The sequence below is a fragment of the Archocentrus centrarchus genome, chromosome 10 (genome assembly GCF_007364275.1).
Source record: "Archocentrus centrarchus isolate MPI-CPG fArcCen1 chromosome 10, fArcCen1, whole genome shotgun sequence".
NCBI classification, from domain to species: domain Eukaryota; kingdom Metazoa; phylum Chordata; class Actinopteri; order Cichliformes; family Cichlidae; genus Archocentrus; species Archocentrus centrarchus.
The window spans coordinates 12,660,389-12,674,290 of NC_044355.1; the positions used below are offsets into that span (position 1 = coordinate 12,660,389).

General features: G+C 38.5%; 1 protein-coding gene across 1 annotated transcript in view; it reads right to left on the bottom strand.

The window, feature by feature from the left end:
- Positions 1–473: 473 nt before the first annotated feature.
- The window catches only part of mbnl3 (muscleblind-like splicing regulator 3), a 38,664-nt gene continuing 25,235 nt past the window's right edge, over positions 474–13,902 (bottom strand). Inside the window, exons 6-8 of the mRNA XM_030739002.1 lie at positions 12,172–12,325; positions 4,988–5,082; positions 474–606 (exon numbers count right to left, since the gene is read on the bottom strand). Coding sequence (XP_030594862.1) covers positions 604–606; positions 4,988–5,082; positions 12,172–12,325 — 252 coding nt within the window. The 3' untranslated portion in view covers positions 474–603. The remainder of the gene's footprint in view (positions 607–4,987; positions 5,083–12,171; positions 12,326–13,902) is intronic.

Consider the following 13,902-nt stretch of genomic DNA (forward strand, 5'->3'; position numbering starts at 1 on the left):
ACAAACGTCACATTTTCACTCATCTTTAAATGTAAACGTGACATGATATGAAACACTCTTTCACTTTGACAGCATGTCATGATTGGAGACCAGTGGCTGGTCTGTCTCAATTTTCTACAATGAACTTTCTGACTTTGGAACAGTCAAATATGTTGGGTGGCCTCATGTGATGGCTCTGACCCGTAAAGGGCATTCAGTCTTGAATATATGTGTGTGTTTATGTGTGCACACGTCTGCTGCACTTTTAAGGTGTGGGCATGTATGGCTGTAAGGACGAGGGAGCTCTATTGCTCAGCCTGATCAAGTCAGTATGCATCAGGGTGGCTGCTTTAAAGCAACGGTAATACGTCCAGGTTTGTATTGCATGAACCATCGCAGCTCTCTTACGTTCACAACATGATATCAGTCAGTGTGCACTGTGGGCGAGGCACATGTTTGCTGCAGTGCTCGGGTTTCAGGGACTTTAACTGGGGTTTCGGGAAAGGCTTACTGAGTTTAGTGCCACTGGAGCCGCCACCAGCAGTTTGGGGACGGGACAGAAATGGGTTTCCATGGGAATGCACTGGAGCTCCACCGGATCCGAAGTCAGAAGCTCTGAGGGGTCTACTGGAAGATAGAGAGGAAGAGGAACTGTGAGTTCTTACAGACGCAAATATTTAAAGGTAGACCTCTGCCGGAGACTATTTTATATACTTAAATATGTGTGTAAAATGTGTGTAAAATATTTATTTATACTATAGACATCTGCCCCTAATTATGATGGATTTTTAAAATTATGGTCAAAGCAAACAGTCAAGTTAGCATTGAGGTTGTTTTCATAGATATAGATATAAAATAAGTATTATTATGGCTGTTTTCTCTTTCACTTTACAACTTTGCTTGTTTGCATCTTTGAGTCACAGAGCGAGAGAGAGGGGCTGTAACATCTCAGAAACAACAGTTTACAGAATATGAATAGGCAGTTTGACTAGTATTTCTATTGCTGTCTAGCAAGGTTTCAGTGCCTAGTCGACTAGTCATGCACATTTCTAATAGCAGTGGGTTAGTTAGCAATATATTTTAAAAACTTTAGAAGATGTTTATTAAAATCCTGGACACAATGCTGGTAAACTGAATATTTAGTTCTTCTCATGAAAATTACATTTAGAAATTACAAGCTACAGTTGTGGTCAGAAATTTACATCCACTCTTCATGGGCATGAATGGTAATTTGGGGTTTTTAATGATTTATTTAAACTGTTCTTTTTCTATGGTGGAATGATTGTACAGCATACATCTTTAATGACTTTAACAAAAAAGATTGCGTGCACATGAATTTATTTGGGATTTTCTCTAATCCCCACACGGTCAAAAGTAGATATGCAGGCTGAAATATATACATGCACTCACTTAAATATTTTAATAAGTGGTGCTGAAGGTTCTACAGTGCCTTTTAATTTATAAACGCCTATTAACTTCTTGTTAGTGATCCTGATTCACCATAACTGGTAATTTCTCTTTGTCAGCATAAAAAGGATTTATTTGACAGCACTCAATGCCTTGACCAATACTCAGAACAATGGGAAAGTCCAAGGAACTCGGTAAAGATCTAAGAAGTAGAATTGTAGCTTTACACAAGTTGGGAACTCTTGGAACCATTTCCAAACAACTGCAGATTCCAAGAGCATCAGTTCAAACAACTGTATGTAAATACAAGTTATTCGGATGTGTCACCACTTTGTCAAGGTCTGGAAGAAGACCCAAACTGTCCCCCTCAGATGATAGCCAGTTGGTTAGGATATTCAGGAACAACCCAAGACCCACCAAGGCTCAACCTGCCATGAACTGGAAAATGCTGGAACACCAGCATGACTGTCCACAGTGAAGTGAGTTTTATATCACCATGGACTGAGAGGGTGCCGACCAAGAAAGAAGCCCCTGCTCCAAAATCAACACCTTCAAGCTTGACTGAAACTTGCAGCTGCCCACATGGACGAGCCAAATGCCTTCTGGACAAATGTTTGATGAGATGAAGATTGAGCTATTTGGCCACAATGACAAGAGGTATGTTTGGAGGAGTAAAGGTGAGGCTTTCAAACCTGAGAACACTGTATCAGCTGTCAAGCATGGTGGTAGCATCATGCTCTGGGGCTGTTTTGCTGCCAGTGGTACTGGTACATTGCACAAAGTGGATGGAATAATTAAGAAGGAGGACTACCTCCAAATTCTTCAACTTCACCTCAAATCAACAGCTAGATGGTTGAAACTTGGACACAACTGGGTGTTCCAACAGGACAGTGATCCCAAACACACATCTAAACTGGTTTTGGAATGGATAAAGCAGGCTAACATTAAGCTTCTGCAACGGCCTTCCCAAAGCCCCGAGCTCAACCCCATTGAAAATCTGTGGACTATGCTAAAAATACGGGTCTGTGCCAGGAAACCAACCAATTTAAATGAACTCTACCAAACCTGCCAAGAAGAGTGGCCAAATATCCAGCCAGAATTATGACAGAAGCTTTTTGATGACTATCAAATGCATCTGGTCAAGGTGGAAATTACTAAAGGCATATAACCAAATATTAGTGGGAGCATATGTATATATTTGAACCTGTATATATATTATTACCCTGTGTGGATTAGAGAAAACTTGTAAACTTGTGCACACAGCTCTTGTTTTTTAAAGTAATTAAAGATATATGCTGTACAATCATCCATCCTGGAAAAGAACAGTTTAAAGAAATCATTAAAAGCCCCAAATTACCATGACATTCATGCTAATGATGAGTGGATGTAAAGCTCTGAACCACAACTGTACATAGTAGAGTTTAGCATTTGGTTTAATCTAAAATGTGGATGTAAACAGAAACATTTTTGCTGCTGGTTTTGCACACCTGTTCTTTTTGCTCAATCACAACAATCCCAATCATGCTTGGCAAAAATAAAAGCGTTTGGCTTAAAGCATGTAACATAGGAGTGAATGAATAAGATGAAGTAACAGAAAGCTGCAAACACCATCAATCAAAGGTTTTTAGAACACCTTATATTTTCTGAATATTAAGGACATTTACACAGTGTTCTCAGTGCACTCTGAATAAATAAATAATACAAGCGATTACAAGCAGCCATGCACATTTGTGGCCATAGTCTTTCAGGAAGCAAATCTTACCATTCAGAATCTATATTGAAATGCCTCTGGGTACTTATTTTGAAGCTTTACCAAAACTTTTTCATTTTAATTTCACCAATCTACAGTGCTTAACAAATTTATTAGACCACCACCCAATATAAGGTTTATGCTATAGTGGCCCTAAAATAACAGTATTGTAATTACCATTTTTGTGTTTCTGGAACAGTTAAAACACCAGTATGCACCAGGTATTTAATAAAAATGATATATTTAATGCTAAAATATAATTATTCTTGTAATCCGTGAATTTTTAAAATGACCATTTTACAAAAAAGCTGAAAAAAAATAGTAATGCACATTATTATTTTTTGGTTAAGATGCCAAATTACAGTTATGTACAGTTATATTTTAAAAAATGTTTTAGCGGTCGAACGTTATGCTTAACTAATTTCTGACTTCTCAGAGAAGTCCTGTGTGCCAGCTCAAATTAGACTATAAAAATGTGAATATGGTTTATTTGCCCAATAAATAACAATATATTTTTTTGTTTTAAACAAGTTTTTGACAGATTTCTAAAATTTCTGTTTTTATGACCGTGGTCTAATAAATTTATTCAACACCGTAGCCACTTTTGGCTGCTCCTTCATTCGAAAGAGGCCATCACAGCGGGAGGCTCTGCCTCTTTGATCTGGCAGATTTTAAAGCCAGATGCCCTTCCTGACGTAACCTGATGTAAGGGATTTGGGTCTCCTCCTGGGATAAAACCGTGGATCTTTCATTTGTTAGACATAAAAACTGCATTTAAAGAATCAAGAGGCAAAGCTGCTTAAAACCTTGCCCCAAAATTAGGTTTTAACAAGCATTTGTTTTCCCCTGGGAAGTTTACTTCTTTCACCATATTTGCTGTTGATGAATTCTCTCATAGATTTAAATTCAGTTTTTTTTTTTTTGTTTGTTGTTTTTTTGACTTTTACAAAGTCTCTGTTGTAGCAATCTTTCCACAATGGAGCGTATGTATGTTGCACTTGCAAGCTTATTCTGTCCAGTTAATCAATGGGGTTTAAGTTCAACCTTCTGTTTAGTTCTTTTCTTCAGATGTCTCAGGTCTCTGTGTTGCTGTAGGATGAACCCTGGACCAACCAGTCTGTCTTTCGTTGTTTGTTACTTTTTCTCATCTTTTTACACAGTATATAGCTATATACAGCAAGATCCTGCAGTGAAAATTGCTCTAATGATGGGTCAGAGGGTGTAGATTGTTCCAGTGCAGACAGAGGGTTTCTGAGTTTAACTAGTTTTCTAAAACTCTGAAAAAGGTCTGTTTTCTATTAATTTACACCCCCCCCCCCCCCTTTCTTGTGATGACCTGAAGCTTCTTTAATCCTGTTTTCTTTTAGCGATGCAATGCCAACCTTTGTACTGTTCAAAGTTATTTAAAAAATGAAATAATGAGGGTGCTCTTAAACCTTTGACTGATAGGGTGTATCCAAGCAAATTAAGTCACTGTTTGATTTTAAAAAGCTGCAATTAATACTGCAGTTAACCAAACATGATTTTTATTTTTCTATTAAATTTTTTAACAGTGATGAGAGTTGGCATGCTTTAATGCCAGGCCACAGACTTTATGTCCATAGAATATACAATAACGACTGAGACAGACATGATGTGGTTCAACACCAAACGAAGACATTCAGATGAAAACAGTTGTGTATTTTAAGATTCCTCTCAAAACAAGTTGTTTTCATTTGCTCACATCATAACAAACAGAAACGTGAGGAGAGATGAAATGTGAAGATAACATGTGACACTACAGGCAGACAGTGAACAGGACTCAGATCCTACAGAGCTAAAATAAAAGAGGACTGAAATGAAAGAGCAAACCTGATTCGAGGCGGCAGATTCAGCGAAAGGAACATTGGTGACTGGGGTCGAGGCCGACGAAACAGTGGAGGTGGTGGCACCGTGCATCATGGGAACTTTTTATTCGGGCGAGTCAGACGAAAGACAGAGGACGAGGATGTTGGCGGGGAGGAAGGGAGGGAGGAGGGGAGGGGAGGGGAGGGGAACAGGAATGATATGGTTACCATGGCAAAATGTGTAGGATCAAAAGTCATGGCACAAATCAAGTGATATTGCCAGGATGAACAAGTATCAGGACACATGCAAACGAAATCAGAGAAAAAAGGAAAAAAAATACATATTTGAATAGCCGACAGGTTACAAAATAAAAGAAAATGCATCATTCACCAACAAATGGCAGTTAAACAAACAAGGCAATACACAGTCATACAATCTAATCAGACTGGAGTATCTGATAATTGTATTGAATGGACGGAGCATGTGTATGGAGAGAGCAAATGATCCAAAGGAAATACTTTTGTTCCCCCAGCTACAATGTAATCCTGAGAATTTAGTGATTTTGTGGCAATCTTTGCACTGAACTCATGAATGTCCTGTGCTGAAGCTGCTAAAAACACCAAAATTTAAAATACTGTGATTTGCTTTCTATAATCATTATTAAATTGCTAACCAAACCAAAGGCGCTGGGACAAATCAAAAATCAGTTTACTCCTCATGAAGACCAACAAGTCTGAAAACAGCAGTACTGTGTGTGTGTGTGTGTGTGTGTGTGTGTGTGTGTGTGTGTGTGTGTGTGTGTGTGTGTGTGTGTGTGTGTAGTAGTAATAGTTTTAAACCCATATCAATGCCTGCAACTCTGGCATTAGCAAGAAACAGTCCTATGTCTAGTTCTGTGTCCAGTATCCAGAAAAACAACACACTAATCGAACTGCAGATTTCTGACCACTGTGTACGATGCTCTAATTCAGACATCAGGCAAAAATACCCCATTAAAGCTTTCATTAACTGTAACAGCACACATCCTATCTAGGATGGATGCTACTTTTAACATGTACTTGTGGACTGGTGTGTGTCAGACCAACAGACCAATATATATATATATATATATCAACTCATTGCTCCACAGGAAGGCATACTGGATTCATACCTTGAATGAACACAGTGGAGATCCTCAGCATAAACAAAGACCTGAATTTGTCATGTTTAATCTAATTTAAGAGGTAGTTTTATATTGATTTTATACTTTTTCAGACACGATTTAATCCCTCTAGCTCAGATGGGTTACTTGATTGTTGTGTTTTGCTGTTACAGTGGACTTTTAATAGTTTTAACTTTCTAACTATCTCTGGTAGGATGCTGGGCCGTGTGGCTACTGGACACTGATAGTGGCAAAAATCCACCTATGGATTCATTATATAATAGATTTGAAATCCTGTTACTACAATTACACTCAATCAAGATAATTAGCTGTCTCATATCTTGGTCCAATCAGACACAGCAGTACTGAAGTGTTCACCGTTAAAGGCTGTGAATTAATCAATGTGCTCCAGTCTCTTCTGTCCTTTGAACTCTTTACAGTAATCATTACAGTCTTTGAGATTTAATTTTTCTTACTGTAGTATAGACTGTGCTGTGTGCTACAGCGGATTGTGGTGAATGAAGCTGAAGTGAAGAGCACAGTATGCTGATATTTTTCAGTCTTGCCTACCTGCTGTCATGTGGACACAGATTTATGTGACCAAGGCCAAAAGTATTGTGACACTCCCAAAGATATTTTCACCTGCTGCTTGATTACAGCTCAACTGGGGATGGTGAGGATGTACGTAAACACTGGGACTAATGTGCACCTCATCCGCTTTCCTAGTGTTGTCGAACATGAAGAGGAGGAACACCAAACACTGTTACCACTTTTACTAGTACAATGAGTTAAAGTCAACACAGCTCCACCTAATTTAAACCTTACTACAAATGTAATGACCAGATTCTGTGTGCAGACCCATTAACAGAAAACCTGTTACACAGTGAAAGCAGTGGATTTTAGATGTTTTTGGTTGCATTATGAGAAATGTAGAAGTGTGGACAGAAGTATACATACACTCATCATGGACATGAATGTCAGTATAAATGACTTTTAATTACTTCTTTGAATTTTTCTTTTTTCACGGTGGAATGATTGTACAACATCCATCTTTAATGACTTTAAAAAGTAAGAATTGGGTGCACAAGTTTGGAATTATTTTGTAATTTTTCAAATCCATGCATACATACAGGCTCAAATAATACATACAGTCACTTAAATCTTTCAATATGTGGTGATGAAGGTTTTACAATGTCTTTTAACTTGACTTAACTTAGTGATCATGATTTACAACAACTGGTAGTTTCTCTTTGCCAGCATAAAAAGGATTTGTTTGACAGCACTCATTGGATTGACCAATACTCAGAACAATGGGAAAGTCCAAGGAACTCAGTGAAGATCTAAGAAGTAGAATTGTAGTTTTACACAAGTTGGGAAGGTCTCCTGGAGCCATTTCCAAACAACTGCAGATTCCAAGAGCATCAGTTCAAACAACTGTACGTAAGTACAAGTTATTCAAATGTGTCACCACTTTGTCAAGGTCTGGAAGAAGACCCAAAACGCCCCCCCTCAGATGATAGGCAATTGGTTAGGATATTCAGGAACAACCCAAGACCCACCAAGGCTCAACCTGCCATGAACTGGAAATTGCTGGAACACCAGCATGACTGTCCACACTGAAGCAAGTTTTATATCACCATGGACTAAGAGGATGCCAAACAAAATCCAAAATCGCCACCTTCAAGCTTGACTGAAACTTGCAGCTGCCCACATGGACGAGCCAAATGCCTTCTGGACAAATGTTTGATGAGACAAAGATTGAGCTATTTGGCCACAATGACAAGAGGTATGTTTGGAGGAGTAAAGGTGAGGCTTTGAAACCTGAGAACACTGTATCAGCTGTTAAGCATGGTGGTGGTAGTATCATGTGGTGGGGCTGTTTTGCTATCAGTGGTACTGGTACATTGCAAAAACTGTATAGAATAATGAAGGAGGAGGACTACCTCCAAATTCTTCAACTTCACCTCAAATCAACAGCTAGACAGTTGAAATTTGGACTGGAATTTAGAATGGAAAAAAAAAAATCTAACATTAAGCTTCTGGAATGGCCCACCCACAGCCCCAACCTCAACCTTATTCAAAATTTGTGGACTATGCTTAAAAGCTGGATCTATGCCAGGAACCCAACCAATTTAAATGAAGTCCACCAATTCTGGTCAAATATCCAGCCAGAATTATGCCAGAAGCTTTTTGATGACTACCAAAACTGTTTGGTCGAAGTACAACTTGATAAGGAACATTTAACCAAATATTAGCTGGGGTGTATGTATATATTTGAGCCTGTATCTATACTTTTGACTCTGTATGGATTAGAGAAAATCCAAATAAATTTAAACTGCACCCAATTCTTGTTTTTTTTACAGTCATTAAAGATGTATGCTATACAATCATTCCACCCTGGGAAAAGAACAGTTCAAAGAAGTCATTAAAAGCCCCAAATTACCATGACATTCATGCCCATGATGAGTGGATGTAAACTTCTGACCACATCTGCAGGATTGACTATTTTTGGAGTTAGATGCATTTATAAAATCAACCATATCTAAAAAAAGTTCTCACCTGACCCACTCAGAACCGCTTTTTTTTCTTTCAATAATTTTAACATATTTAATGAAGCCATGCAAAATTTTACCTTCACAGAATGAACATTTTTTTCCCCGAGTTACAGTACATAGAAGTGGGTCGAAATTGGACACTTTTTAATCCATGTTTCCCTCCTTTTGGGCCCCCATAACTTATTAAAGTACAAGCTAGGCACATTTTCAGGTCTAAAAGACACATTTAAGTTCTGTTAAAAACTGCACCAAATCCATTTTACACCCACTCCAAGTGTCACAATCTAAAGGCAAAGTCTTGAAAACTTTAAGTACCAAAGTCATTTTACAAAAAAAAATAAATAAATAAAAAAATCAGCTGATTCTGACGAGATCGAGTGGGAAACACTGACTGATTTTTAATGCAATGTCCAATATAAGGCACTAAGAGTCAGAATACCCTGACCTCTTTTACTGAGATTTTGAACCTTTTTAAAAAAAAAACAACAACAACAACAACAACACAAATATACAAATGCACTTTAGGCTGGAAAACTCACAAGAGGACCAAATTCAACAAAAAAAGCAAAGAGGGACTCCAACCATCCTGCAAACATATTTTACTTTAATTTATAACAACAAAGACAGAAAATATTTTGCTTTTTTTTTTTTTTTTTGCTTTTATGTCAAGAGAAATTATTTTCCAAATGTCATGAATTAACATCCTAATATCAGTATGTAGCACTGATAAATGCAGTAAAGCTGGAGCTGAAGTTTAGGAAACACACACGCAGACATATGCATGACAAAATATCTTCAGGGAACTTTTTGTGATTCTAATCTACAAGATCTGCAGTTCAGATAGACCGACAGTCTATTGTGTGTGTCTGTGCTTCTTATCACTGTTGGTAGCTCAGCCCTAAACTATCTGAATAAAAACCCTGGATCATTCTGTTATTGTTCCACTGTTATATAACTCTGAACAGCAGCGATCTCAGCCATAAATGAATCCTCTATTGTAAAACTACAACATTATGACATTTCCTACATCAGTTTAGTCACCATTTGTCTCATGCATTTAACAAAAACCCCGTAAAACCTTCCTCTAAACCAACTGGCGCACTTTAGCCCTATTTCGCTGAACGTCTGATAGGTCTAAGGAAGATGGAGAGCCAATGGGGAGTCCCTTCATTTCTGAGTACAGACACTGACGGGAAGCTGATAAGGTTTTTTCCACTCTCTGCTTCCCCAGCAGCCTGAGCTACCGGAGCTGGCACACAGTTCAAGTAAATCCATGCCTAAACACTTGCACTTAAGACTTGTTTGTTAAAATGGATGCAGAAATTCAATATATGACTTTAGCAACTGAGAACAGTCAATTCTCATTCTCAGTTCATCAAAGAATTCAGTTTTGTCTCAGTTACACTCAAGAAAAACTCTTTTCTTTTGCCAAACAGCCAAAAAAAAGTCATTGTCCATATAATGCTTCCAGGTTTAGGCCGCTCTGCTTTTTTAATTGCATTCTGTGTCTTCCTCGCCCCATATTTAGTACTAAATTTGTAGTTAATTGGCTAAAACACAGTCACCCATATGGTCATGTAGTCCTCTAATTAACACACATACAGTGTCTGTTATGATCTGCCACATTTGATGCAAACACGTGCATAAAACAAGACACAGATGACAACAAATTTAAGGTAAAGAAGAAGACAGCAGGTCAAGGCATGTCCACAGTTTCAGGTTAGTGCAGGCAACACGAGCAAGCAACATGGAGACTGTCACAGTTAGTGCATACGTGTACTAACACACAAAGACACACTGATGTGAGCTGCTGATAAAGTGAAGGTGTAAACACTGATCACTTTCAGCTGATGCAGAGACAGGACCTCAAAGGTCTGAATGTTTTAGTGAAGAAAATGACATTCAAGTAGGGAACTGAGGAAAAAACTGCCTACTAAATGTGTATGTGCACATATACTCTCCCTCGAGCGCAGAATAAGTGCAGTATGTGGGTGTTTTTGCTCATCAATAATTCATTCAATGGCCTCTCACTAACCATTGTTCCTTTACATTCCTCATAATATATTTTCAGGGTTTACACCTTACCCATACATGTCAACATACATGTTCAAAGGTTTTCATAGGTGATGTTTTATCACTTTAAATGGCATCTTCAGCTTTTCACTGGGATGTTCCAGACATGAAATTATATTCCTGTGCCTGTACTACAAAGCAAATTCAACACACCCCAGCATATCTTTTCCTTATCTGGATTCACTTACCCTGATATTAGCAGCTCTTACTCAGTGTTTTTCAGTTAGTACCACACTCAGCAGTTGACACCAATGAACAATTAGGCAAAATTTTTGCAGACAGGATTGTTGTCCTTAAAGGTTTTTCAGTGGCAGAAACAGTGTTTTATACAAAATCCAGAAGTTGGTCAAACTTCTAGGTTTTGTTATGTTTCTCTGTTTATGTGGCGATAGCAGCTTGGCTGTCTCAGTTTAACTGTGATTAAAAACCTTTATTTTTGTGTCAACTTTGCCTCCTTGTTTCTGGACACTTTTATAATCCCCCAGACTTCCTGGGGAATGTAACAATCAGCAATCAGCCTGAAGGTGGTTATGCTTAATAGGCTGCTGCTTGATGTGCATAAGACAACTGTAGTCTTTTTCTTTTAGGTGCAGCCCAACTGTGTACAACAGTCTGAGAGCAGGTAATGAACAATTAAAAAACAGAATTCAATTCAATTCAATTCCGGTAAGTGTTTTTAGCACAAGTGTGTGCAGATTTTATAAAAGGTCATTGACAACAAGGCTTAAGTGATCTATTCCAGGATCAGATCATTATCTAAGGCTTACAGAGCAACAAAATGGCTTTAAAACTGCTTTCAGCAGAAAAAAACAAGCATTACGGTTGCGCTTAAGGATCTATATTTCTTACTGGTGCTTATCAGGGAAAGAAAAAACTTCTATAAAACAGAGCCTCCTGCTACCTGCACACTAAGGTTCACTTGGTTTTCTAGCATGGTGATGCAATTTTTTTTTTCTCCAGTCAATTGATTAGTCAGTCGGTCGTGGTCTCCTATGTGGTGGTTAGGTCTACAGACGTGGCTACCATGGTGACTAATGAATCACTTGTGTAACACTGAAAACCCAGGGTTAAAACTGAAGTTACCTCACTAAGCCTCTAATCCTGCTTCGTAGTATAGGCCTCTAATGTGTTTGTTACTGTAAGCTGTGCCCTCCGACTTTATGGCTTCTTCACGCGCCAAGCAAGAGTGAATCAGATGGAAGCAACACAACAGACAGTGGAAAAGAAGAGAGCGTAACACTGCAGAGAAGCCTTGTACAGACACAGCATGCATACTGTTAGCACTGCACCAGCAACTCCTTCGGTCCGGCAGTCATCTAACCTTTGTGTTTGTGTACACAGACCACTTCTGACTCAAGGTCCAACGGTTTATGAACCCAAGGTGCCTTTTACATGTATGACAGGTAAACACTGGTGTTGCTAATATTTCAGAGACTCACCAGTGGGGATAAAGGCTGGTTGCTGGAGCTGCATGTTAGCCAGGGCTTGCTGGTAGTGGAACATGCTGGGATTGAAGACAGTGGCAGCAGCTCCATTGCTCTTCTCTAAGATGGGTCTCTTTGGTAGCGACTGCACGGCCCCCGGAGGCAGACCCTGGCCATGAAGAGGAGCATATGAATGAAAATAGTGGTTATCTTTCAACACTGGTTCCTGTAGGTAGTGAGTGTAAAGAGTACACTCGGTTGCCTCTGTAATTGATATTTGGCTATACCATCTACATTACATGGATGCTTTTTACCACCACAAGAGGGCACTGGAGTATCTAAGATTAGCCAAAGCATGTCAGGACAGCCCAGAGGTCAGGCCAAGAGCAAAATGGAATTTCTATTTTGTCCTCTAATGGGGCCAGTGCTGAATCATCAAACTGCAGTGGACGATAACCAAGATATATAGATATAAAACTTTAACACACAGTCCATTATTGTAAGATGTGGCTGATGCAGGAATATGTTTTAATGATCTCAGCTGATTTAGAGAAGTTACAGCAGCAATTCCCTACGTTAATGAAGATACGTAGCAAGTTAAAACAAAACCTAAATTGCTTTGAAATTATGTTTCCTTTCATTTTTATGATTTGTATCTTCTTTCAATAATTACAGATTACTCACACCAATAACTTTAGTCCTTACAGACTTTCACACACTGAAAGTACAGATCCAACCATATGCACAGCTGCAAGCAGATAATGTGATGAAAAGAAACCCTTTAGACTATATAATTTTATTTGAAGCAGGATATAGTGATACACTGATCTTTCATTGTATCAGTGAACAATATAGAAGGGAAAGAAAATCTGCTGTTTCACAGTGGTGATATTTTACTTTAGCCTGGTCCTGTGGCAAAATGCAAAATAATCATGAACAAAGCACAGACACATGTTGTGCTGTTTTTTTTAGTGCATCTTGGAAACTAATTTCAGTGATAAGTATTTTGTGTGTGGAGCACATATGCTGTTGAGAGTCTTTGGCAGGGAAGATTTAGAACCATTTTATTTAAAGAAAAAACATCATCTTTTTCTAAACCTAACCGTGTACTTTACTAAAGTGGATGATGACAGAATTATTTCCATGGTTAAGAAAAGCCGCTTCACAACATCTAACCGAGTCAAAAACTCTCTTGAGGAGGCAGGAGCATCACTGTCAAAGTCTACAATCAAGAGACACCTTCAAGAATGTAAATACACAATGTTTACAACAAGGTATGAACTACTGCTTACACTGAAGAACAAAAAGGCCAGCTGTGACTTCTATGATCTAAAAGAGCCTGCAAAGGTCTGGAAATTTGTTGAATAGATAAAATTTAAAAGGGAAGGTGGACAAGTTTAAATTTCTGGGGTCAACCATCCAAAGCAACAGACAGTGCACAACAGAGGTGAAAAAGAGAGGGTAGGCAGGGTAGAGTGGGTGGAGACAACTGTCAGGGGTGATTTGTGACAGAAGGATAGCAGCAAGAGTGAAAGAGAAGGTTTACAAGATGGTACTGAGACCTGCTCTGATGTATGGTTTGGAGACGGTAGCACTGACAAAAAGACAGGAGGCTGAGCTGGAGGCGGCTGAGATGAAAACTGAATTAAAGCTGAACATCTGCACTTGAATTACAAAATTATGGTTTACACTGGGATTACAAGCATGTATTTATGTTTTCATTTTCTAGTTGAAAATCATAGAAAG